Here is a 26,291-nt window from a genome sequence, read left to right on the forward strand (position 1 = left end):
AGGCGATTTAGATGCCCGGTCGAGGGAGAGCTGAAGATCGCAAGTGTTGATATCGAAGATGAAAGCGGTCACAGACCAGCTGAGAACCCGAATAGCAGCGAGAATGGGTATTACAGCTCCCAGAAAAGTTGAGCTGAGCAAGATGAAGGAAGATACCGTGGTTTACTTTAGAGTATCCTTGAAAGGTTCCCCATTTTATCGAACGCTTAAGTATATCGAGCTAAGCATGGTGAATGATCAATGAATGCGAGTCAAAATGGCAAGTCTACTGACTCATCTAGAACCTAGTAACTTCATTCTCACAGTCTTTCCATTTTTAGTAGCTAGCTCCAACCTCACCTTGATGTCTTTCTGCCATCCGCCCTTGGTGCACAAGATTGGGAATGTATGAATTGTATTATCGAACATTTCTAAAGCTAAAACTCGACCCGGAATAGACCTGACAGATGTGACAAGCGGTGTGGACCATCCAATGACCTCATAGATGATCTAGACTGCAGATTTACTGAATTGATTTTTTTTCGGTCGTAATTTGCCCATGAGACACAGATAATGTCTCGCGTTTATCTAAAAGTCTCAACACTCGATCCACATCGGTTCATGAGGGACCCCGGGGTACAAAATGATTGTCCCATCGAGTCGCACTGGGAGGTGCAATTTGTGCTAAAGCTATTTTTTTGCATGTTATGAATACCCTATTATGCATTGCAAGTACCGAACATCCATACCAAGAGAGACTGAAACGATGTAATGAACATTGCGTAAATGCAAAACGAAATCGAGACTACAGTATCCTAATTGAGCCATGGTGCACATTGTTTACTCGTCATCACTCTCCTCTTCTGCCTCATCCTCATCCTCCTCGGGATCAGGTTTGGTATTCTCCAGTACCCAAGCTTTAGCTCTTTCTTTAGCTTTCTCCTGACCTTTCTCATCTCCTATCCTCTGTTCAATTGTCAAAAGCTTTTTAAACAAGAATCTGACATTCAAAAGGAAACATCAGCTTGCTTGATCTTCTTCACCAATTTTGCAGCAGGGTTCAAGAAGATATACTCACTTGGCCTTCTTACTCGTCAACTTCTGATTCAAAGCCCTATCGACCAACCCCCTCACTCCCTGTATATCATCAATTTTGGCCAGTTGATCGATATATACACCCCAAAGATCCAATCTCTTGGGGAATCTGTCAACCAATCCCTCAAAGAGAGTTTTGGCTCGTTCAGGATCACCATATTTGAATTCGAGCAGCGACATCTTTTCGATGGTTTCGACGTCTGATAAGAAGGAAACATTTAGCTTTCTCCTTCACTTTTCTTTCCGCCCAAGTCATCGATAAATCCTTGAAGGCTGACACTCACGCTTAGACTTATCTAAAGATTTCATAGCTCTAGGTAATAACGCCCTAGCATCTTCAACATCTCCCTTCTTCAAGTAAAATTCGGCGAATCGAGTCCACGAGTCTGGGTACGCAGAGAATTTCTTGACTATCTTCTTGAATATTTCTTCAACGAGCTAAGCAGATACAACCATCAGCATTGATAATTTCTGATGTACTTTTTATGATCTCCATAATACCGAAGAGGGGCGATACTCACATCATCCTTTCCAGCCGCAATCAAGGCCTCGGCATACCTAATATGTACGCTTCTCGAATCATTATACTGACTCGCTTCCTTAAACACAGCTTCTGCAGTTTGGGCAGTACCGAAGCTTAATTCGAGGTTGATCAGGGCCATCCAGATGTTCAGTTTCTCATCTTCTTCCCTATAATTGATTTTTTCCAAAGCCGATCTACCGATCTTTCGCGCTTTTTCAATTTCGTGCAACTGGAGGTGGAATGACATGTATTGAATCCAAAGGTAAGAAGAGTTAGGGGAAGCCAAGAGGGCTCGTTCGAATTCTGATATTGATTCCGGTCGAGCATCAGGTGCTGTGGCGGTCAAATCTTCTACTCCCTTTGACCTGGATTTCCCCTTGGCTTTGGCGGAGGTAGTAGGTACATCGACGTCTTCATCTTCGTCTGAGTCGTCCGAATCAGATCCCGATTCTTCGGATTTGACTCCTTCACCTGTCCAGTCGAAACCTCCTGCAACAGCTAATCCGGAAGTGGTGTTGGATTTGGAAGTTTTCTTTGATGATGCAGCAGCAGTAGGAATAGTTTCGGCTTCTTCCTCATCCTCCTCTTCTTGTTCATCTTGTTCATCTTCGTCCTCCTCGTCCTCATCGTCATCGCCACCGATCATCAAGACATCCTCCTCCTCCTCCTCTTCAGCGGCTTCATCCTCGTCCTCGTTTTCTTGCATGTCCTCCTCCTCCTCATTCTCTTCATCTTGGGCCTCTCCAAACTCTTCACCGAAATAGCTAGCCTTGATACCAAAGTTGATCTTATTCTTCTCTGTGTCGATACTGAGGATCTTCGCTTTCACTTGATCACCCTCTCTGAACGATTTCAAAGCTTGAGAAACATCCTGTTTCTTGTTATCGGAGATCTAATTGTCATGACATATCTCAGCACAGGACAGAAGGACCTGTGAGGGATTTTGCTTACCTCAGATTTGTGACATAATCCCGATACGTCACTTCCCTCAATTCTCAAGAAGATACCATACGCTTCGACCTACTCGTCAGATTTATGTTAGTTTTCCTTTCTCAAGCCAAGCTCGTAAGATCGGGTAGCTCACCTTCTTAACCTCAGCGACGACTTTTTGACCTTCTTCGAAATCGCTCAAACCAAGTTTGGCAACTTTCTTGGTTGATTTAGCAGGATTCTTTCGGAATGTCATCTCCACAGAGTTCCTCTTCTCGTCGACGCTATATCACAATTCAGAACGAATTAGAGACAAATGCAGATCATCTCTCATGTACACTGCAATTCTAGCTGACATACCTTAAGATTTTACCAGTTACCAATTGACCAATCTCAAATTTAGATTCCCAATCTTTAACAAACTATATCGCATCATCAGCTTACCACACAATCTTAAAGCGTAAGAAGAAGCTGAACATACCTCGTCGAAAAGTTCTTTGATCATTACTCTAGCAGTAACTTCCCTGCCCAGACTGACGAATACACCGTGACTTGCGATATTTTTCACCAACCCTCTGACGCTCTGACCCTCTTTCAAACCCTTCACATCAGTCAATTCTTGATCGATCACCTTACCGCCGGGCGTGATTTTGGAAGGTCTCGAAGAGAGATCTACAGCTCTTTTCTGTTTATTCACAGCCAAGACGTAGACTCTGATCTCCTGATTGACATTGTAGGGAGCATGTCCGCCCACTAATGTTGACAGATCATCAACAGCATCTAAAGGATGTATCCTACCCCTTATCTTATTGGGTAGTTGAACCATCGTTCCTCTTTCAGTATGTTCAGTCACATGTCCAGAGAAGATCTGTCCGACTTTGATCTCATCAATGGCTTTCACGTTCTTCGATATTCCAGATGGACCTTCTTCCTCTTTCTTAGCTTTCTTTTCCTTCTTCGTCTTAGTCTTTGTGGTAGGTGAATTCGACTTCTTCACATTCACTATGATCAATCCCGAGACAGGGTTTTTCGAAACTACCACAAGATCTTCAATCTTGTCATCCACCTTCAGGGTCGATCGTAATTCGTCGATACCCATATGTCGTTGATTCGACAAATTACTTAGAGATAACAACGATGTGAGACCCGAATCGTCAAGTTTAACAACTACCTGTTCTTCGTGTATGGCCGAGACGCTACCTGATACTGCATCACCAACTTGCAATTTCTCGGCTGCTGATGCAACAGGATTAGGAGCTGCTTGTTTGGCTGATACCACGATTCGTTCGTTCTCAGGTTGGATATCAAGCACTCGGACCGTAACGGATTTGCCAACGTAGAAGAGATCATTGAGGTTTTTGACAAATGTTTGACTAAATCACAGCGATATCAGATCTTCGTCGATCCCAAAGTCAGTGAGAAAACATACCTTGATTCGGATAATGGCATGAAGGCCTTGATTGCACCAAACAAATCCACAATACACCCTTTCTCCATGATCTTAGCGATTACACCGGGAGTGACTTGTCCAACTTGGACATCTGCGAATCCTTGAGGGATACTGTCGCTCGAGTCCACCAAAGATTTCTTCAAAGTCAATACCACTCTGTTACGTGCTGGTTCTATAGCGAATACACGAGCTTTCACTGATGATCCTACTTTGAATCGTTTTTCGGGATGTTTGAGCTTGATATCGGCGTAGTGATTAGGGAAGACGATACCATCTACTGAACCAGAAAGGGAGATGAAGAGCATTCGTTCGGCAAGACGATGGACGGTTCCCTGTCATGGTGATGTTCAGCTGCTTGCCTGTGTCGTAACTTGGGCAGCTGTACTTACCTTGAGTACTTGACCTATCTGTAGTTCCCCGACTTGCATGAATACTTGGTCAAGAACTTTTTGCTCGAAGGATAGGAGAACAACACCGTCGAGAGGAGAATGACCGATCACTCTGGCTCGGTGTAGAGTTCCAGCTTTGTATTGACCTGTACCGTTTGTCAAGACCGATATACGTTCATCAGAAAGGTGACTGATCTGTTTTCGAGTAAACAACGATGTAAGCTATCACCTAAAATCGATAGGCAATTATCAGAAGATACGACTTACATGACAGAATCCATCCAGTCCGTCATTTGTGCGACAGATCACTCCCCAATCGGGCATGACCCGTACAACCTTCACACTAGGATACAATTTACCGATTGGGATAGCGTGTTCTAATGGTACTTGTTCTCCTTCCTTGGTAGGACTGGTCAAGCCGACTACATGAGGGAGAGCTGAAAGAGCAAAGGTAGGTGGAGTAGTTGATAAGTTATCGTATATTATTCTAGCTCGAACCTATTCCCAACGATCAGCTCAATTCGCACCGGTACTACCCATGACATTTACCTTTTTACCGATTTTGTATCTGCTTTCTACATCATCTTCCCCTAGAGGTAAATGGGCCAAATCGATCGTACCGTCATAAAATCCACAGACTTTCACATTTAGACCTGAAGGTACTACAGCGGTGATCAAAGCTGTTATGAGATGTCCCGGAGTCAGAGATCCTACAGTTGAAACTTCGCTCGTAGTGCTTCGGGTGAGCTCGAGGGGATCAAGGGATAGTTGTACGACTCTTCCACCGGCAGTGAGGGACGATACGATCCCAGGGAGGAGTTGACCGGGAATTAGGGATTGAGCTACGGTGTTACAAGGTCCATTAATACCATACACCACTAATCAGTATTCCGCGAAAGAATTGCACTTACACGGTACATATTTCTGTACTTCTTCTTTACTTATCCACCCCTCCACACCTGACCCTTCATCAGGATTCAACCCAATTCCGACTGTGTAGCCCTTATCCTCTTCACTCTTGACCTCTCCTACTAATAAATACCCCTTCTCGATATCTTTCTTCGAAACCTCACTTCCTACTTTCTCAGGTATCAACGTGACCTCTACCCTAGCTGCTAATCTCGTAGTTTCAGTAACAGGATATTGAGAGACAAACGATTGGCTCGCTGTTGGATATACGTTCAATACTTTGGCAGGGAAATATTGTCCGGGGAAGAATAATTGAGACAAGTCCGGCGCAGATGATTCCGAATCGGATTCTTCTTCTTCCTGATCTTCTTCTTCTTTGTCCGAATCCAGAGCCATAGCTTCTTCCGCTGTAAGGAGGTTGGTGAGTGTAGTGGAGATTTCGGTGATTGGTACATGAGCGAGTAAGTTGTTAGGAAGTGATAAGATGAGGTGTAGTGGGAGGACGGTGTGGACTCGGGCAAGGACATGAGTACCGGGTACGAGTCTTTTGTAGTTCAATACCTCGACACCTATATACAAGCAAGTCAATCAGCTGATCGTGTGTCCGGCAGTTGAGAGCATGGTAGCTTACGGATAGTATCCTCATCATTCTTCTCTTTCTTCCTCACTTCATTCTTCTTCAACCTCTTGATCTGCCTATCACTCATCTGCTTCTTTCGATGATTACCTTTGGAAGCAGCCTACAATGTTCCAATCGTTGATTAGCACTATTCAATTGCTTGTGACGTTTAGCTCACCTCGGCTCTAGCCTCTTCCTCAGCCTCCCTCCTTCCCTCTGCTCTAGTCTGCTTGAGCTCCAAAGGGGTCAGGCTCGATCCTCCCCCTCTAGGAAAATCCGTCTCTTCATCTTTCAGAGCCGAGAGGAAAGCAGGTGCGGGTCTAGGTGCTGAGCTGCTCTCCCCCGTCTTGGCCTTTTTCGTATTTGATGATTCACCATCTGGCTGGTTCCTCTTCTTGTTTTGAAAGGCCATGGTGAGAGATTTGAATATAGTTCGACCTATGGCTTTCAGGTATGTTATACACTACGAATGAATGACAGGAGTTGGGTGGACTTGTATTTTCGAAAATTCACCTTCACTCTTCAAAATTGATAATACTGTATCAAATCCAGGCACCGACGTCCCTTGTTAAATGGGGGTCATGTATAACGTCATTAGGAGGATGTCAATCGATTGTCATGTCGAGTGAGGTCTCTCTGGTCGGTATGGTGCATTGCAGTGATCTTAACTACGAGTATAGATATATCGATCCAATACCTAAGATGGGTTCAGGATACTGGGTTTAGGTGAAGAGGGCAAGGAAGAGGATGTGGCAAGGTCTCAACAGAATGTTCCATGTCCATATCCATTTTCATATCCATATCGCTCTTACCTAATTCGACACATGCTTCCACGAGCAATCCGAATTCGAAGAATGGCCTCTACCTCTTTCAATCTCCAAGAGACGGTCAACCACATCTCTTCAACTCCTGGTTCGTTCGCCATCGTCTCTTCCACTCCTAATTGGCCTATACCCCCTAAAGTATCTTCATCAAAATTGCATATATCAGTCCTAGACTCGTCGTTCAATCCTCCTACAATTGCTCATCAACAAATCGCATTTTCCACTTTCCCTCCACCATCTTCCTCTTTCACACCTTCCAATAACCCTCCAAGCTATACATCCAGACTTCTCCTATTCTCCGCTCGGAACGTCGAGAAAACACTCAAATCGGGCGATGCAACCCCCCAGCAGAGAGTAGGGATGATGTCTATCCTAGCTTCTCTCCAATCCAACACTCATCCAAAAGAGAGTATAGCAGTGGGCCTGATCAACGAACCTACTTTTGTAGGTAAGGCATTAATCGTACGAGACTATCTATCAACCTTACCCTACTTGGATGTCGAGGTGGATTTGAGCTTCTTGGTAGGAACAGATACATTAATTAGATTTTTTGATCCTCGATTTTACCCTCCTAACGAGATGAGCCGGAAGATCCAGGAGTATTTCCGAGATAGTAATGCGTATTTGATATCTGCCCGAAGAGGGATAAACGAAGAAGATAGAGCTATCGAAAATGAGATATTAAATAGGGATGGAGTGAGAGAATGGGTGGATAAGGGGAAATTGAGATTGTTAGGTACAGGTCAAGAAGGCTGGGAAGAAGTTAGTAGTACCATAGTAAGACAGGCGGTCGGTGGGGGTGATTGGGAGAAGGTGGAGAAATTGGTAGGGAAGGAAGTCATGGATTATATAAGGAAGGAGGAATTGTATAGTACGTGAGTGGCATCTTATACGAGACTAGGAGGGTTAATTTGTATATGAGTTAGATTGCATAGATGTATAGATGATATGAACATATTGCTTTATGCGAATGCCTGCAAAGTATAAAAGGCTTCCTTGAAGAAGGAGACGAAGAACAGGCAAGCAGACAGGAATAAAATTTATTCACTTCCTGACCATCGCTCTCTCTTGTTCACTATCACCCATGCATGCAATATCTATGTATGTAACCTGTCACTCATCCCTACGCAGCAACTTCCGCATTCCTCTTCTGTACTTTCCTCCAATCTAAATTCTTCCACCAATCATTGACGTATTCCTTCTTGGACCATACACCGTACTTGTCCGAAAGGTAGGCATGTTCGTACAAATTCAACACGGCTAATGGGGTAGGGTACTGGATCCTGTTGGAGCTAGAAGTGAAAGATCGGGTGGATCGCTTGTTCAATGGGACTTGAGTTTCTTCCGATTCGGCAGATGATGCAGGATGAGGAGTTTCGGAAGAAGAGGACGTTGATGGTTCGGTAGATCCTGACGTAGGTGGTTCGGCGAATAGAGGTAAACTTGATTCTCGACCTCTCTGAGATCGTTGAGTGACTAGTAGTGTACCGGATGCGAATGTGGGGATTACATCGAGGTCATTGGAGGCATCGCCAGATCGGACAATCTGGAATAGATTTTCATGTGAGCACGACAAATACGTACATGATGTTTGGAGGAGAGGGAAAATTGAACACCACGACGAAGATAGAAGGGTAAATGAAGGAAAGCAAGTTGACTCACCCATAACCATCCACCACCTACGATACCTTCCGCGTAACCTTCCAGTTTCTCTTTCAGATCTTTAAACTCCGATGGTACTTGCTGACTCCCTTCGGCGGACTATGTGAGTATAAGTAGAGTATAAGCAAGATTACTATGGACGAATCGAAGTGAAAGAGCGAGTTTCTGCAGGCGATATAATTGAAGACACCCCGTGGTTATGTAGGTGAATAAAGATGGAGAAATACTGACCAATCCTTCCAAGAAGAAACTGTTATTCAGCAACAAAGCAGCATAGTTATAAGCCAAAGTCAAGTTCTTATCCCTAGCTGTTGATGATATGAGATCCGTCATATCTAAGCCGTATTTATCCCATTTCTGCTTGGTTTCGATGAGTGCTGGGTTATCTGATGATGTGATGAGAACGAGAGGTCAGTAAATCTGCCTATCGAGCCCATGGCACAGGCCATGTATCCAAGATGTTTATCATCTGCACGATGAAGTCAAGGGATAGAGGCAGGAAGATGAGAATAAGGTATTGGTTGTAGAGACAAGAGAAGCGAATAGATCGCCTGAAAGCAAAGGATATCTATCACTCACTGCTGACTTCCCCTTGTAACCTGTTCCACAAACCCACTTGCCATTCCTGCAACCTATCGAAGTTCTCTTTCGGCAAGAAATCGTTGATGCCCTCCAAGATCCTGTAATCGATAGAAGTGGTATTTATACCTGATCTAGAAGCTGCGTTGAGCAGTGTTCGAGCTTGGAACTTTGAGGCTGCACGAGGGAGGGACAAGGGTGTCTGGGCGAGAGCCGATCGGAGGAGTGAGGTGGAAGGACGGGACATGGTGATGTAGGTCGAGTTGATTGGAGATGAGGATGAGATTCGTGAGAGATGAGTTTACGTTGGTCGTATGCATCTATTTCGGATTCGGGTTGACTTTTCTCTCATTCTCATTCTCATTTGCATCTGCATCTGCATCTGCATCTCGAAAAAGTCAAAAGGGTTGACGGTCGGAAAGAGTGATGAGCTACCGTGGGAGAATGGCGAGTGCAGACGTCACGTGATCTGTCCATTAGGCGATTTCCGAGGTATGTACTCAGTACATATCAGCGAGCAAGTTATGTCATCATGATCAATCAGTGTCTGGTTGGTATCGTGACCGTCTACAAATAAACATTAGATCTGGGGTATATATATAGAACAATCATCACTCTCGATTCATTAGTCAGCTCCTCTTTTTTCCGATTTTCGATACAGTAACATACACTTCACCACCCCTGTCCATTACACCCTGCGCCATTCAACATGTCTCCGCGTAACGTCCTCGATCCAAAGAGCACAAAAGTCTCGTAAGTTGAAAATCCATTAATCCATCGCTGACCTTTCTCTGAGCATGACTGACTTGGTCCGTCCGCAGCGTCTCATCTACCGCACCAGGATCATCAAAGAAACATCTCCTGAACCCCTCAGCCTCAGACGAAGGTCAACCATGGTCATCTAACATCCCTTCCTCCGTTCATCTCACATTCGATACCCCCATTCGAGCAAGTCACTTCGCTTTGACCTTCCAGGGCGGTTTCGTATCTACTTCTATAGCCGTGTGGGTGGCTCGATCAGAGGACGCTGAAGGTGGGGTGGGTCTGGGTTTGATGATGGGTGGGAAGGTTTATCCGGAAGATAGGAATAAGAGACAGGTGTTTGAGTGAGTTGAGTATATAAGGAATTGTCGTGTATATCGATCTATACTGATGCAATTGATCTTTCTGTCGTAGGATCCCCTTCCCTCCCACGGGGTTATCACCAACTTCCGAGGAACCCCCCTCATCCGGTCCAACAATAACAACAGAAATAACAGCGGCTGAAGCTAACTCAAGTGCCGTTGAAGCCCATCCAGATGGTCAAGGTATAATCAAGAACAAACACACTTCGGACGATCTACCTTATCTCACCGAACTGAAATTGGAGTTCGAGAAGAGCTCAGATCAGTACGGTAGAGCTACACTATACTCTATTGAAGTTTTGAATGAATAACCAGCAATACAAGGTGTACTTGTGCATCAGAGGATCTAACAAGCAAACACGATTAATTGAAGCGGATTCATAATCAGGATGATTGTGATTGAGCATTGGAAGTCTTGGAATTGGAAATACTGTAAATGCATATAATTCACGATCTTAAATACTCTACTTAAACATTCATGACAGCTTACTGTGCTAGCTCGATGCGAATGCGAATTTGTGAATCTGCGCAGCTAACTAACTAGAACCTGTGTACTACTGGAAAAAAACGCAAACGATATCGTTAAGCTCCACCTTATCAAAATGTCGGTCGCATCGTAGTCGGATCATCATTAACTCTCTTATTGATATCTTCACCTTCAGAACCAGAAAGCAAAGCATCGATACATTTTATAACAGCTTGGAAATCCTCCTTGGACGGTATGATACTTGCAGTTCTAGATGAAGGCTGGACTTTCGATTCGGCTGCGCCCATAGTGATACTTCCTCTCAAGTCGTACAGGTCTTTGTCCGGTAAGGTCAAGATCGAAGAATGTTGTCCAGCGATATTACTCAATAATTTGGCCTCGCTAGATCCTTCTTGAAAGTATGTACTAGCTCGACTAACAGCACCAATGGTGGCTTCGTCAAAGTCAAAAGTTCGCTCGTCGATGTATGCCTTCGAAGGGTCGAATCTCTTATTCTTCAAGAGGGCGAGTAGACTTGCACTGGATGGGGATACTGATGTAGTCGGAGCTGACATTATTTATTGACAGTGAGGACGAGTAAAACAGTCAATGAATTTGAGGGGATAGGTGAGGATAGGAGGGAATGAAGTCTTGTTCAATCTTGAAGTTTTATATATGTATATATATCGGTGAAGATAAAGAAGAGATAGACGATTATACAGATTCAGTATCAAGCTCCGAAAACTTTGGTCGTCGTTGTGAAAATTGTGATAACCCGACAAGCTCATATGAAGGTCTCAAGCTCAGCTCGCAAGCAGATGGCGAAATAGTATATAATAATGGAGGTAAGAAGTTTAATTGCGTTAACTTTCCTAAGTCGGTCATAATTTCGGCTTGGGGCTTCGTTCCAAAGAAGCTTCGCCAAGTTGGATCTCAGGAAGTGGGTCATCCTTTGTCAGAATCGGAGATTCTTATCACGCTGCGAGTTTACGTACAGCCACCACTCCTTGCCCATCCCATCCCGTCATATAATTTGACTTTCTGGCATTTCTTCGGAGACAACGAATGAGGACACCACTGAGCTATGACTTGTCTCAGTGGTTGGCTTTGATCATCCCAGGCCGGCCAATTCGAACAGTACACGGTAGTATATTCTAGCGATAACATCTCGATGTAACGCTCTGAGTACATACGTCCAGTCTTGGAGAATTCATTGGTTACCACAGATCACCCCATCTCAGAGACAAAGGACCGAGAGGGAAGCCTTCCAAGCGGACGTATATGTACACCTACCTTCATTTCTCGGAGTCGAGGTCAAGATGTTTATATCGGGATGTACACGTTGAGGCTTGTAAGCGTCTGACTTAGAATACTGTATCACAGCCGTCAAGATACAGCAGAGGTACACACAGGACTGTGGGGTCCATTAACTTTGGTATCGTCGTTATCACACTATTGTCATCATCACGAATACCGCCTGTGATCAGAATGAGACTCCTAGATATTTGACAAGTTGATACAAAGTTGCAAATGGTATAATGACACAGTACTGTACACTCAATGCAACAGGCAGATGGCCAAAGACAATGTCCAAAACCTTCTTGTATTCGAACTCAACTAGCTGTTGCAAAATTTCACTAAGCAGACCTGAAAGGATGATAAGTGTAGTAGGAGGAAGCGCAAAACATCGTCACAGCGTATCACCATGGTGTTTTTTGAGTATATCAAGATACATATAAATGCTTACAACAATATACATAATCCTTTGACCTGAAGTATCTAGACATCTTTTCCTCTCATGATTTTCTCGCCATCCACAAAAACATCCAAATCCTGACCATTCAACAATCTCCCCAACAACAATTCCTCATCCGTCTTTTGCTTCTTACCCATTTTATTCGCACTGCTAACCCATCTAAAACTAGCTCCCGCCCTCTCATCAGTCAACTTATCTCTCAACAATTGAGGCACTTCCAATCCCGAATCTTGTATATCTAAAATGACATCCTTAATTTCAGCTCTAAATTCATGATGTGGTGATTTATCCTCTGATAATTTCCATCTCCATCTACAAGCTCTTATCAAACTTTCATAATATCCTTTTGTAAATTCTTCAGGACAAAAATTCTTTTTCGCCAAATGATGAGTTACCATCGTCATGTATCCAGCTGCAACTCCTCTAGGTAAATTCAGATATTCTTTAGGTAAATTCCATCCTAAAGGTAGCTCTTTGAGTTGCTCATTGGATTTACGATTTCGTTTGTTTAACCTATTGGTAAATCGAGTTTCATTACCCCAAACATCCAACATTATCTTATATCCATCTAAAGGAAATTTGATCGACGTTGGTATCCTATTATCAGAGATGGTTGGAATTGAGTTTTCATTCAAATATTCTTGAAGTCTTCCTCCTTCAGTGTACAAAACCAAGTTGAATACTCTCTGAGCCAATCCTGTTGAACCTGATTTTTCTAATCCCCTCATAAGTGATAAATAGATATTATAAGATAAAGGTTGAGATCTTGGTCTACCACTTTCACCAGGTTTCAAACCCTTCGATTCGATCCTATCTCCAAGTTCGTCAAGGGGCATTTTCTTCGAGAATTCCAGATATGGTTCCAGGATATACACTAGATCTTCCAGCCTATTAAATTGACTGGTCACTGTCAAATGCTTGATCAGGAGTAATAACGAATGTTCATTAGGTAAAGGTGATCCACCAAGTTCGAAAGAGGTCTTAGTCCTTGATGACCATTCATTCAGAAATTCTTCTTCGGCATCCTTCGCCCCTTGTGAAGTATCTCGCCCTACCCGTTGAGAAGAAGAGAAAAATCTTGTATCTTCTCTCTGTGGTGGTGCATGAGATGGTCGGTCATATTGTTGTTTACCAAAGATATCCATATCTGCCTGAGCAGCAATTGCGTTGAGTTGTAATGCCGAGGAACCTTTTAAGATCGTATTGAATGCTTGGGGGTTTGCGCCGCCCATACCGAACATTTCTTTCATGTAGCTCAATAATTTCTTCAATGCAAAAGGTTTGCGCAAACCTTCAAAGGCATATTGAAGTAGTATAGCACATGAGTTCCAGGACAGAGGAGGTAACATGTACCGATTCATCGCCTCGCCTTCTGCAGTTACCGAGTGTAGAATGGTCGACTCATCTTCTGGATGAACATCTTGATTCTGGGCGATAAGTTGCATGGAATGTGATGATATAGGCGGAGAGAAGAGCAATGACATGAGCGTAACGTGGATTTGGGTGAAAGATGTATAAGCCCATTGGTTTTCCTTTGGAATTTCAGTGATATTTTCAGGATAGACGTCGGGTTTAGAAGGAGCAGATTTGAAGACCTGTAATAACTTTCCTAGCGATACGATCGGCAAAGTACGTGAAAGTACAGTATTAGCTAGTATAGCCAAAGCTCTCATCGAACTGGCAAACTCCTGAGGCGAACATGTATGGGGGTTTAGTTTGAGGGAAACGATGATGGTCGTCAATAGCACTGATTTCGGTTGAGGGACCAAAGACGGTGGAGAAGTCGCAATAGGCAGAGGAAAGTTTTTCATTTTCTCGCCTAGGGATAGATGCTTGGGATGCCATAGGTCTAATCGATCATGGGGTGATAACACCTCACCGGGTAATCTCCAAGTTCTAACGCCAGTCCACCAATGTCCTAATAATTTAGATAGATTCTGACGTTGTGTAGGGTACTCAATGCTACGTGGTGGTCCGCCACCAGGATGAAAGTCATCTGGATCGGCTCCGTGTGCTACCCTCCCCTCAGTGACCCATTCTTCCACTAAACCAACATATACTTTAGCAGCTAGGTCATACAGGTGCTCATCTACACATTGCTTGATGACTAGTTGATACAGTTCGATAGGTCTTTGATACCGCACCTCCTGAAGAGAGTCCATTATGTTCAACAAAGTAGCTAACTGTCGACTTGGTGGAGGGGCGATCTGATCTTCTATCGAAGGTGTTATCTCAGGCAAGGTTGAAATTCGCTCAAAAGATCCCGCATTTGACATATTGAAAATCGATCTTCCTTTGAAGAGCATAGACAAAGTCTTGATCGAGAGCATTCGTCTTCTCTGTTCCCGATGTACAGAAGCAAGGACATCGCATATGATCGCAGCAGCCAAATTGCCCTTCTTCTTTCTAATCAGGTGATGAAGGATGGCATGCAGTTCTAGTCGAGATAGCGTGGCAAGATCTTCAGGATATCGTCGATATATGAGTCCGTCTTGAGGATCTGCCTGATTGCTAAGCGCGTTGAAGAATGTTTGGGGTTGTGCATAGGCTCCTGGACTGAGCTTGTTGAGGGAATCGCGAAGGATGCGAGAGAGCTGTTGAGATGAGTGAGGGTGAGTGGGATGGTTTGATCGGGGAATCACGTAGGATCGAGGTTGATAAGGTATCCGTGAAGGTCCAGCGCCATATTCTATTCCATATGGTTCATGCTGATAATCTTCCTCCGTCTCTCTCACCCGAGCGAGGGCGGCGGAAGACGACAATCGAATAGACAGTAGAGATGGTTGTCCGAGGACAGGTGGGTGAAGCTTGGCTCGTATACGCCGAAGCATGCTATCGCAATGCGTCAGCTAGCTACCAAAGGATTGAAGACTTTCCATTTCTCACCTGAACACTTGGAACACCTTGTCAAACCATCTAAACGTGAGTTCAGCAGAATTGATGCTGTGAGCGTATCAAAAGTCCAAAAGATCAGAGATGGAGAAGCACCGGATACAATTTTACGATCCAATCCGAGTATGCACATACAAGGACAATTCCAGTTTGGGAAATATCAGGCACAGTGCAATTTGATATATCAGGCTGACCTGTCCTTGCTTTGTTTTGCCACTTGGCGTTGTCGTTGATGACTTGGTGACAGGACAGGACAGGATTACAGCATCCTTCACTCCTAGCACTCTTGTCTATCAGTTAGTCAATCACAATCAGTCACATATCCATCCATACTCGATCAATCACCCAAGACATCCCCACACAGATAGACTGTAGCTTGTCATACATTCGATCTCAACAATAAGCACTCAACTCGCATTCTCCACTCCAACACCCTTGAATCACACAATCACGAATCACCCTATTGTCTCCAAACGAACGACTATACACGTGGTGTTGTCTCTGGTTCAGACACAAGTATAGACCAACCCTGTTCGGTTTCACCTCCGACTCCAATTCCTTGTTTATTGTTCGACATAAGAATCGAGTAGATTGGCAACATACATACATACATATATGTGCGGGGGATTGTAACCTGAGAGCAAGTCGAGTTCTTCAATATCCTTTCTTCCTCTCATCTGTGTGATCCCTTCGTTTCATCCCATCATCCGCCGTATTTCGTCTTGTCATATTCTGACATAAAAATCAACCACTAAATAGAATGTCAACAAGATCAACTACACGACATCGCACATCATCTCATCCTGCTCACACACATACACCAACACCGCCTCTACAGCGCACATCCTCTCGGCCTGGATCGTCCCGACCCGGTACACCGTCGCTCATCTCTCGTGGAGATATACCCTTCTCACGCAAGACATCATCATCGACCCCACAGAAGTCTCCTGTGCCTCCTCAACCTCATCAACTTCCTACTCCCATGTCTGAACAACCTACTACGCCAACACCTAAGAAGACCCGTCGTCCAAAGAGGGGCAGCAAGCCTTCTCAACAGAGGAACGTCATAGTGGGTAGTGAACCTGAATTGGGTATCGATCAAGAACCTTCGTCTGAAGATGAAGAGATGCTTTTTGATCTTCTTGGCGTTACCTCTCCTCCAAAACACTCACCTAAACGGGGCGTACTGAACCTGTCGAAAGATGATATGGATGTCGCCCTTGGCAAAAGGTCTAAATCCCCTCGCAACAGAGTTAGAACAGATCTTATCTCGAATGATCACGATGGGGGTGAATTAGGTAAACATCCAAGAAATGAAAATTCTCCCGCACCCAATAGTAGGAAGAATGTGAATAGGAAGAATCAAAGATTAAAGAGGTCCGAGATTAGTGATGAGAGAGGTATCAATTCAGAAGGAGATGTACCGAGCAAAGGAAACAGGGGAAGAAAGAAAGGCACCAAAGCCCCTTTCCCTTCGTTCCAACTGGATGGTGACGCTAGTTCTGCCCATTTAGAATTGGGCAAAGATGATAGTCTACCTTCCAAATCGAGATCGTCCGGATTGCTAAGTAATACCAAACCAAAACATCTACCTAAACACCAATCGTCATCTCAAGTACCTATTACGGAAGAAGTCGCTTACTCGTCGTTCGATACCTCCTCGTTGAGCAAATCACTTCCTGCTCGAGGGGGTCTCGCTCAACCTCAGCCTCAGCCTGCCAAGAAGAAGAACGGGAAGATCAAGAATAGCAGTGAGGACGAAAGTGCTGTTTGGGAGATGCCTCCTGTCGCAGGTGGTCAGGAGTTGACTGTGAGTTCTCATATACTACAAGCAAACACCTCATGGTCGCTGGTGATCAGCTGACTGACATGGTCTTGCTTGTGACCTAATTCTGATTGATAGTGGCAACAAAAACTCCAATCATCTACTACTTCCGACCCTTCATCTCATTCGACCGCTTCATCACCTCTAAAGAGCAATAAGTCTACTCCTTCCGACAAGAAGAAACCCAACCGATGTGCACCATTCCAACAGACAGCACAACCAGCCGTATCGTCTCCTCTGAATCCTCGTCCATCACATAACAGACGTGCGTCAGTCGATGGTGTACCATCGGCCTCGGCTACAGCTTCTTCTGGAGGTGGAGATAGGACCATTTCGGCATTCGATTCGCATATCCCTTTTCATACGGGATACAATGTCCATAGAGCTCCTCAAACGCCCGCTAAAGGAGTCGCATCGGCACATGGTAATATATCAGATAACATTTTACCTATAGTTGGATCGGGTGAATTCCCTAGATTGAGAGATCATAGTTTTAGTGATTTACTTCAACAAAGGAAAGGTAGTTTGACAGCTACCAATCCGAACTCGAATTCGACTACAGCCGCTTTCAGTGCTAAATATGCTGGACCAACGTTCCATAATTCACCCAATGCTGCTAGTCTGTCGAAACCGGATTTGGAAGATTTTTAAAATCTTTACATCAACGTTTTCATCTCGTGTGACCTTCAACACAAGTTCACCAGTCGACTTAACCTCAAGATGATTCGCATTGCTCACAAGCAATGACTTCACACGAACTTTTATCTTCTCTTTTTGATTTCTCATCAAGATCTTGTCATTTTCTTTCCATTTATCTGAGCCTTTCGGCCGCTTCTTTTCAAGTCAAGGTCAATTAACCTAAATACGACACGAATTCAGGAAGATCCCTCATAAATCAATTTTCAGCATTCGATATAGACGGTGATGAAGAACACGATTAATTGTACAGTTAACGAACAATTGCGACTCGGTATTATTTCTTCGGCTCGGAATACTTTACATCCATCCAGATCAATTTTGTTTCTACACGCCATATATCATCGTATATTCATCATCGATAACGATCACGATTCTCTATTGTCAACTCACTTCGCCTTATTCCACGCAATGTACTACTATCCATCAACTACTGTACTATCATACAAGCAAGTCATTCTTTTCAGACGTTCTTTCTCTGCTATCAAGTAATATTGAGCAGACAGAAAAACACTTGAATCAAATCTACTTTTTATTTTGATTGATCGAGTGTCATATCTTATATTCGATTGTCCCTATCATTCTTGATCTTTGTCGACATCCATGGATCACACATAACGGCTAGTAGAGGGAGGTTATGCTGCGGGAGATGTGTGGGACCGGCAGGAAAGGAAGGATGTGAAAGGGAGAAGAGGAGGAGTCATAAGAAGCGTGGTGAAGGAAATGACGGAGATGAGTAGGCTGGAAAGATGGGAATTGAAATTGAAGAATTATGGGTGAAGAGGAATGTAATCTGATAATCTTTACGTTGCTCAACCAACGTTTAGGCTGTGGGGATGTGATACTTGATGTTGAGCGTATGTACAGGAACACTCATGCATCAACTCCTATCATGTATACGATATCACTTTCCATTGTACTCGCTAGTCCTATCTTTCTGAAGGTCGATACCCTATATTGTCGTGTTACTCGTTGCAATGCTTTTGCTCCGTTCATTATCAAGCTTCTTTACTACTTGAGGTCACGTACGTACTTACCTTTGACTCCTCCAACCTCTTTTCATAGGATGTCACTTTATATTACTATACCATCATACCTATAGTTCAACCCGAGTAAAAATGTGCTAGCATACATCCACATATATACATAGATAAACAGGTACTGTATCGTGTCCCCTGGAGTTCAATCTTCCAATCCCAATCCAATAATCCCACGATCTCTTGATCACATTCATCCAATAAGCAAGCGCCACATCATCATGAGCAGTATCATCGATTCACTTTCTAGTACTGTATCGACCCTCTACCAAACCCTCTCCAACGCTACTTCCTCTCGTGAAATCTCAGTAGACGACGATACCCAAACATCAATCAGAAGACTTAAGACTGATCCGACATATTCACACTGGGGTACAGAGAATTACAAGATGTTGGATAACCTCTCTCAACCTACTATCGAGCTTCCAATTATCGAAGAAGACGGGAGAAAGAGGTTAGAGATGCTCAGGGCCGAGTTGGATAAATCGATTGATACGGCCGATCAAATTAGAGCGGTTAGATGTAAGGCTAGGAAAGTGGATTATGAGAGGGTGAAGGTTTTGGTCCAAAGTGTTTTGGGTGAGGTAGATAACACATAGTAGTCAAGTTGGGTCAATCATGAATTGAAGAGTATGCATACATCATTCTCATTCGTACTCGAGTATCTATACTAATAAAGTATATGGACATGCACTGCATAAAGACGCGATTGATTTGATTTGATTTTCCCATCCATTTTTCCAGTGTTGAGATTACTTGTAACACCGCCTCCAAGGTTTGTAACTGACCATCAAGCTGTGTGTCCCGTCCCTTTCCTGCCATGAGTTACGCTTTGATCTCGATAGCGTTGAGATGGGGATTAATTGCTTTGAGATATGCGGTGTCATGGTTGAGATGCATGAGAGAAATTAAATATATATATATATATATATTTATATATACATACATCACTTGTATATCACCTGTTATGCTCGTGATCATACATTCCGACCACATCATTGACTTGGACTTGACAGTAATCGCCATACCATAGAGAATCACGGTCAAGCCGTTGGTCCGGTCAGACACTTGAATATACGATCGACAGACACGACGACCATGTTCATTCCCAGATCGACCCATATTCGTACCCAAACGCATACTCGCTGTGTGACGTCCCTGCAGAACCCGGTCAAACGAAGTTCCAGTCCGTTCGATGATGGTTTACCTTTACCTGCATTGATAGCTATACCGGTGAGTATCTCCCGCCCCACCAGTTCAATCACCAATATTTATAGTTGCGACGGATAGGTTTTCGGCGTAGTGATTTTCTTGATGATCTCATTCTTTGTATATCGGTGTGTGAGATATGGAAGGATCAAGCATGCTTTGTGAGTTGAGCCCATCCTTCATACCCAGCAATCACTAAATGATCTCCGTCTTCTATCTCTGGCTGCATACGGCTACAGTTTTGTACCAGTAGCTGATCATGGTACTCGTCCACTCATTATAGTAATAAGCAAAATACCATTCCCAAGATAGATTTGAATCAACAACCTTCAAGAGGGTTCGATATTGATGAACATACCATTACACCTTTCCCACCTCAGCCTTCGAACCCTTCTAACAATTACTTGACACTTGGTCCGGGTAATCAGGCTCACCGATCACCGTTATCCTCGTTGACACTTCAACCTATGATCGAATCTCACCTACCGATGCGCCAACATCAACATAATCATTCCAGAACACCATCGCAAGAAGCTCTATTACGCCATAATGCGGAGAATGATGGAGGAGATGTTCCGCCTCCTGCTTATGCTCAACTTTCATTACATGGTCAGGTACAACAGAGATAGAAGAGGTCGACACGGGGATGAAATTTGGGTTTGGTTTTGGGGAAATGTGATTTGATCTTGACTCTGAAAGTTGGTTAGCATCTGATACCAACTGTATCTATATGTCTAGAGATGTAATACTGTGTGCTACGTGCTGGGTGGAAGATGGTCGATGGGCCTTTGAGTACAATCGAAATGTGATCGTAAATGTTGATTAGAGGTAACTTAACTTACCGATCAATGTCCGTGCCTTGAGGTGACGTCAACCAATAACCAAATCTTGTAATGTTCAGAGTGAAAAGAGTAAACAATAATCATAATGCTCAACAATCTCTTGTCTAGATAAGATCATATCCTATACACCTACCAACATCGAGCCCTAGAGTAAAAGCTGATCGAAATCACTGAAATGCCTCCCAAGTCCGCTGTTCTACCTTCCCCGACTGCGCAACTCGGACTACAAGAATGGTTGAAAATACTCACGGCTAGAGGGGTAGATATGAGGGTAGCCATGGGATTGGCAGCTAAGATGTGAGTGACGGTACTTCAATATTATATACATCGATGTGACGAGAAGGATACTGATCATTACGGTGATCAATAACAGATACAAATCCCACGGAACGATCGAACGACTTTCGTCATTGACACCGCAGAAGTTAGCTGGTCTAATAGAAGATAAAGAAGTTAGAAAGGTGGTATCGAACGCTGTAAGGGGCTTAGCCAGCGGAGAGGTGAGTCCATACAATCACTTTCTCACATTTGTAGCAGGACCAAACTGACAGGATGTTACCCTTATATAGGCTGTAAGTAAGAAGAGAGGAAGGGATAGTGATCTGCTAGAACCGTTGGGTAAAAGACGAACGGACGATGAGAATTTACCGATGGATATTGATTTTCATCCGATCATGGATATCGAGGTGGGTAACAATTTTTGTTTTCTATACAGCTGGAAGAAGGTATATATTTTTTTCAGATTAAGATCAAGGAGAATCGGAAAATCCTCATTTCTCAAATATATGAGGAACTCATTTACTGATATTATTCCCGTATCTATAGCAACTCATCCCCCTTACACTGACCACCAACCGAGCGCCCGTCTCTACCGCATGGGCATACACCATCTCCCGTCGACTAGGCTTCGATATTGCCGAATCTCTCTCGCTCGCACATGTTTACGTTCATATATCAAGTTTGAAACATGCTCTTCAACTTGGTAATATCCTCAACGACGTGGAGACGAGAGAGGCGAAAGAGGAGATTGAAGATTTACCCGATGGCGAGATGGGTCTACCATCAAAGTTTAGAAAAACGAATCAGAACAGTCCGAGTAAATTTGGAAAGGGGAAGGGAAAGCAGAAGGAGGTGGAAGGGAATGCGGTTAGGATAAGCTCTCAACCTTGGGTTGGGATTATGCGTGCCAAGTGAGTCAACCTTATTGTATATATAGGAACAGGAAGGCAAAGAGCTGATGGTCTCTCTGTGTATAGGATGTGAGCTCTACGATACTTATTCAGTAGGCCAAGCATGTGAGCTGATCATCGTGTACAACGGTAGACCGATCATAGAAAGACCAGATGGGACGATACGAGCTATACAGAAAGGTGAACCGGTCGGACCGGGTCAGGTGAGCCTGAATAGGAATCTTACTTTCTCAAAATTCCTCACCAGAGAACGGTGTAATAAGATGTATCTAGGATTGACTAACTTTGTCTTTTGTGATACATAGGCATACATGTATATCACTCGGGCATTCAAAGACTACACACCACACGTGATGGGTGCACTGAAATTGGTAGCGGACTCGTATGAGCCCGAAGAGTTGAATAGAATGGGGGGACATATGTATGTGAGTAAAGTAGATCGGACTTGTGGTCGATTATCACCATTCGCGGCGATAGTGGTAATACGCTGACAAGTCGTTATGTAGAACGAATTCAAGCCCGATGTAGTGGAATGGGGTCAGAGGGGAACACTCGAACTCGCCAAGGTACTCGACCAAGTCAAATCACCAGTGGATGGTAATGGGGTGGAGGATGTAGAAGCATATCCAGTCAAGTCTGATCCACCTGACGAAGCTGTGAAAACAGATGCGGAGGGAACGGTCGGGCCGGTTGATCTTGACAGGGTCAAGGGCGAGGTACCTTCATCTCCTATACCTAGCCCGAAAGAAGAGGACGATGAAGATATGTACAAGTTGCCAAAGAAAGATATGACGGTGGAAGAGTACGAGGCCATGTTGGATGCTGAAGAGGGACCCGGAGGATTCGTGGAAGGAGGGGATTTGTATGGTGCCTAAGGTTGCCAAGTCTACCCATATCTGTAGCTTGCATTCTTCATAATTGGTTGTATCATTGATCTACATAGGACTTTCCCATATGCAGCGTTCTATATCGATATGTAGGTGCAGTACATCATCCGTACTTGTCCGTTGAGTGCTGTGTATATACAGTACACCTAATTTCGCCTGATGTCACCGGTTCAGGAACAGGAAAGGCTGTGAAGGTTAATTAAGGGGTTATGTCAATCAATACCTTACTATCTGATCGGCATCCGCAAAGCTGTTATGATTAAGCTTCATTATTGATTACTCGTATCGATCGTGTGAAAAGTTTCTTGTCAGAATGATAATCATCCTTCCATGACGATCACACTCACGATCAGGAATATTCTGTGCCGACGGGGATGGTGCTATGGCAGCAGCGTGTTATGGATGGATCCGAAAACAACTCCCAATCCCGATCAAAGGCACCTCAGGTTAAGCTGTACCTTTTGCCATTGCATCTAGTAGTATACGACGCCGAGATGACCTGTGTTGCATGGGTGTTATATGTGAATACACATGGTGCCGCACAGCAACACCACAAGACCGAAGGATTGAGCAGATCAACCTGGACTAATAATAACATTGTTAGTGTGCTGTATACCGCATACCATCATCATCATACCACTAATCATCCCTATCCCTAAGCGATCACTGCGCCCCTCAACACACCTTGAGATCCCTCACGACGAGATGTCCATGTCCATGCCCCCCCACTTGACCGCACCTTGACCCTACCAACCTTTGATCGTCATCTCGATCACTTACTCTTTTCATCTCTCCTTCTTGGCCTTCTTTCTTTCGTCTCTTTCGTCCTTACGTCAGGTGAAAGTCTCTAGTCATATCGGCTCGCCTCTCAGCGTATGTCAAATCAGAGTGAAGGCGATAGACAAAAGACTTGATCTCATTCACTTGATCTCATCCTTCACCTCCTGGTATATCCACCACATCACCATGCAGACCCCAACTCTACCGCCGCTTCTCATCCTTCTTCTCACCCTCATTCTATCTTTTACTGGCATCGTCGCCGCCAAAGAACTATACAACATCACTGTCTCTGACCAATCACCTACCATCTCCTACTCTCCTTCACGTTCAGGCCCAGCCGACCAGACTTGGAACGTCACCTACTCCGACTCCAATTGGTCAGACTACGTTAATCAAACCATAGGTCAAGGGGTATCCTCACATTATACCACTTACATCGGAGCCAATGCGAGTCTAGGATGGTGGGGATCTGCGGTGTACCTATGGGCAGAAGCGGGTGATAGCGATATTGAAGTGAAGGTAGATGGTAATACGACTGCGAAGAAGATTGTTGGAGGGTGGTATGTCGATAAGTTACCTGAGGGTTGGCATAGGTTGAGAGTAAGGGTGACGGGGGATGGAGGAGTGAGAATTACTGGAGTTACTTTCACGACTGTCATTGGAGAGGAAGGGTGAGTGATCTCTCAATCATCTTAGGATCTTACTCCGAGGATATCGAAATGGGGCTGATCATTTTATTGTATATGCATTCAGATCAACACCTTTTAATTCGACTTTCCAAGCTATCTTCGGTGAGAATCAGATTAACGGAGTGTTCAGTCAGTCTACGGGACAGTGGGAGACGGCTACTCAGATTGGTGGAGCAGGTGAGTCAACATACTGCTTGACCACAGTACACTTTGTCCCATTTTGGACTGTATCTATATCATCAGGTACTTACTACTTACATTCTTAGGCAACCAGTCGATACAGACATACAACCGACTAGATACCTTCACACCAGGTTCCAAACTGATCTTCCAACCTCCTTCCAACACATCTTTAATTATTCTGTACGGATCCGTGAATTTCGACCACGATCAATTCAGCGTATCTCTTACATCATCGAATCTACCTAATGTGGCTACCTCGGGCGATGTTCAAGACACGACCACCACTACGACGACTATCGGCGGTGTTCCTGCCACTCAACAATTTTACGGTACCAGTCCATGGGTATCGATGGATCAGGTGTTGTATTATGCTAATTTGGATACGACCGCTCAGTATACTGTCACGGTCGAGAATCAAGGTCAGGGGAGACCCTACTGGGATATATCGAAAGCTGTGTTTATACAACCTCAAGGGTGGGCATATTCGTTCCTCACCATGGAGCCAAGGGAAATGTGAAAGAATACTAACTGTCTGGGTTGATACTAGTGGTGACTCCAGTGGGAATTCATCTAATACAGCAGCCATAGCTGGAGGAGTGGTGAGTGCACATGCACCCATTTACTATATAGACTGACAAATGACCAAACTTTCTGCGTGTATAGGCCGGTGGAGTGGTGGCTCTCATCGTAATCGCAGGCTTACTGTGGTTCTTCGTCTTCCGCAAAAAGCGAGATCAACGTAAAAGGAAACAAGAGTACGTTCTGTGAGGTTTTATCGATTTGATCTTTATTATTATGCTCTCGAACTCTCATGTTCCTTGAGAACTGATGATATGTGCTATTGCGATCAATAGAGCGAATCTATATGAGGATAAACCATTCGAGATTGATCCGTATACACCTCATGGGGAAGAGAGCGTCGGTGATGCTTATGCGAGTGAGTAATCCGTCTTTCACTTTCTACCATTATACAATAGAGTATGGAATTGGAGATGGATCACCTCAGAATGAAGGATCATGATCTTACATCAGCACGTTACTCAAGGAAGTGACATTGACTAATACCTTGACTCCTAGACGCTGCCTCAGGAGGCCACACGCCATTCGACCACACCCCTCCATCAAGTCACCAGCGAGATTCTACAGTCACCCCTCTCCTAATGGGCTCGCCAGGCTCACCAGATCCCAGATCATCATATCAATCTAGTGGATCGTACAATCCTAATCGAAATTCACTACCGCTTTCCGCTGATGGATACGGATATTTCGCGCCTAGTTCGTCCATACACACAAGTCAGGAGAGTGGTGGTAACGCGATGGTACTTCATAATCCGGATCAGGCTCAGAACGGAGGTGGCAGACCCAATTCTGGTGCTCCAGGTAGTAAAGCGAGATATAACAACAATAACGAAAGGAGACGACGAAGTAATATTATTCAAGAAGAGGATGCAGGATCTGTACCTCATCCACAACCTGTCGAGGAGGAGACTGTCATTCCGCCCAGTTATAATCCATCGTGGGCACAGAATAGATCGGATAATGGATCAAGCACGAATCACTGACATGAATGAAAAGATACGATCCTATACATCATAAACATAGCATGTCCGGATGGTGGATGTAATTGTACATAGATGAGATTAGCATGTATATTATTATTGTCATTGTGTATCTGGAAGTTGTTGTGGCTGACCTGCTCGTGTTACCACTCAAAGTAAAGCATAAGATATAAACATAGCCGATAGGAATATTGATC

General features: G+C 44.1%; 11 protein-coding genes across 11 annotated transcripts; 7 read left to right on the forward strand and 4 right to left on the reverse strand.

Moving 5' to 3' along the window:
- Positions 1–819: 819 nt before the first annotated feature.
- I203_102921 (uncharacterized protein) lies at positions 820–6,306 on the reverse strand (the record flags this gene model as incomplete). The annotated part of the gene is made up of 15 exons (XM_019147200.1): positions 820–979; positions 1,058–1,274; positions 1,359–1,512; positions 1,596–2,489; positions 2,549–2,617; positions 2,682–2,811; positions 2,888–2,949; positions 3,009–3,900; positions 3,957–4,309; positions 4,367–4,561; positions 4,634–4,864; positions 4,916–5,208; positions 5,278–5,844; positions 5,907–6,015; positions 6,073–6,306. The coding sequence occupies 15 exons, from the start codon at positions 6,304–6,306 to the stop codon at positions 820–822; spliced, it is 4,560 nt and encodes a 1,519-aa protein (XP_019003750.1).
- A 442-nt stretch (positions 6,307–6,748) lies between these two features.
- On the forward strand, positions 6,749–7,597 carry I203_102922 (uncharacterized protein; the record flags this gene model as incomplete). Its single annotated transcript, XM_019147201.1, has 1 exon — positions 6,749–7,597. One exon carries the CDS (start codon positions 6,749–6,751, stop codon positions 7,595–7,597), a length of 849 nt encoding a protein of 282 aa, XP_019003751.1.
- Positions 7,598–7,841: 244 nt separating this feature from the next.
- On the reverse strand, positions 7,842–9,206 carry I203_102923 (uncharacterized protein; the record flags this gene model as incomplete). The annotated part of the gene is made up of 4 exons (XM_019147202.1): positions 7,842–8,264; positions 8,381–8,479; positions 8,612–8,766; positions 8,960–9,206. 4 exons carry the CDS (start codon positions 9,204–9,206, stop codon positions 7,842–7,844), a joined length of 924 nt encoding a protein of 307 aa, XP_019003752.1.
- A 462-nt stretch (positions 9,207–9,668) lies between these two features.
- Positions 9,669–10,394, forward strand: I203_102924 (uncharacterized protein; the record flags this gene model as incomplete). The annotated part of the gene is made up of 3 exons (XM_019147203.1): positions 9,669–9,712; positions 9,781–10,065; positions 10,136–10,394. 3 exons carry the CDS (start codon positions 9,669–9,671, stop codon positions 10,392–10,394), a joined length of 588 nt encoding a protein of 195 aa, XP_019003753.1.
- A 286-nt stretch (positions 10,395–10,680) lies between these two features.
- On the reverse strand, positions 10,681–11,124 carry I203_102925 (uncharacterized protein; the record flags this gene model as incomplete). The annotated part of the gene is made up of 1 exon (XM_019147204.1): positions 10,681–11,124. The coding sequence occupies one exon, from the start codon at positions 11,122–11,124 to the stop codon at positions 10,681–10,683; it is 444 nt and encodes a 147-aa protein (XP_019003754.1).
- Positions 11,125–12,328: 1,204 nt separating this feature from the next.
- Positions 12,329–15,136, reverse strand: I203_102926 (uncharacterized protein; the record flags this gene model as incomplete). The annotated part of the gene is made up of 1 exon (XM_019147205.1): positions 12,329–15,136. The coding sequence occupies one exon, from the start codon at positions 15,134–15,136 to the stop codon at positions 12,329–12,331; it is 2,808 nt and encodes a 935-aa protein (XP_019003755.1).
- An 821-nt stretch (positions 15,137–15,957) lies between these two features.
- On the forward strand, positions 15,958–17,673 carry I203_102927 (uncharacterized protein; the record flags this gene model as incomplete). The annotated part of the gene is made up of 2 exons (XM_019147206.1): positions 15,958–17,007; positions 17,101–17,673. The coding sequence occupies 2 exons, from the start codon at positions 15,958–15,960 to the stop codon at positions 17,671–17,673; spliced, it is 1,623 nt and encodes a 540-aa protein (XP_019003756.1).
- A 1,303-nt stretch (positions 17,674–18,976) lies between these two features.
- On the forward strand, positions 18,977–19,354 carry I203_102928 (uncharacterized protein; the record flags this gene model as incomplete). Its single annotated transcript, XM_019147207.1, has 1 exon — positions 18,977–19,354. One exon carries the CDS (start codon positions 18,977–18,979, stop codon positions 19,352–19,354), a length of 378 nt encoding a protein of 125 aa, XP_019003757.1.
- A 499-nt stretch (positions 19,355–19,853) lies between these two features.
- Positions 19,854–20,593, forward strand: I203_102929 (uncharacterized protein; the record flags this gene model as incomplete). Its single annotated transcript, XM_019147208.1, has 3 exons — positions 19,854–19,988; positions 20,046–20,125; positions 20,248–20,593. The coding sequence occupies 3 exons, from the start codon at positions 19,854–19,856 to the stop codon at positions 20,591–20,593; spliced, it is 561 nt and encodes a 186-aa protein (XP_019003758.1).
- A 388-nt stretch (positions 20,594–20,981) lies between these two features.
- On the forward strand, positions 20,982–22,871 carry I203_102930 (uncharacterized protein; the record flags this gene model as incomplete). Its single annotated transcript, XM_019147209.1, has 7 exons — positions 20,982–21,103; positions 21,180–21,306; positions 21,376–21,492; positions 21,632–21,996; positions 22,130–22,199; positions 22,302–22,421; positions 22,503–22,871. 7 exons carry the CDS (start codon positions 20,982–20,984, stop codon positions 22,869–22,871), a joined length of 1,290 nt encoding a protein of 429 aa, XP_019003759.1.
- A 978-nt stretch (positions 22,872–23,849) lies between these two features.
- On the forward strand, positions 23,850–26,097 carry I203_102931 (uncharacterized protein; the record flags this gene model as incomplete). The annotated part of the gene is made up of 7 exons (XM_019147210.1): positions 23,850–24,334; positions 24,417–24,529; positions 24,619–25,009; positions 25,083–25,134; positions 25,199–25,290; positions 25,390–25,472; positions 25,613–26,097. 7 exons carry the CDS (start codon positions 23,850–23,852, stop codon positions 26,095–26,097), a joined length of 1,701 nt encoding a protein of 566 aa, XP_019003760.1.
- Between the last annotated feature and the right edge of the window lie 194 nt (positions 26,098–26,291).

This window comes from Kwoniella mangroviensis (assembly GCF_000507465.2).
Source record: "Kwoniella mangroviensis CBS 8507 chromosome 1 map unlocalized Ctg01, whole genome shotgun sequence".
In the NCBI taxonomy this organism is placed as follows: domain Eukaryota; kingdom Fungi; phylum Basidiomycota; class Tremellomycetes; order Tremellales; family Cryptococcaceae; genus Kwoniella; species Kwoniella mangrovensis.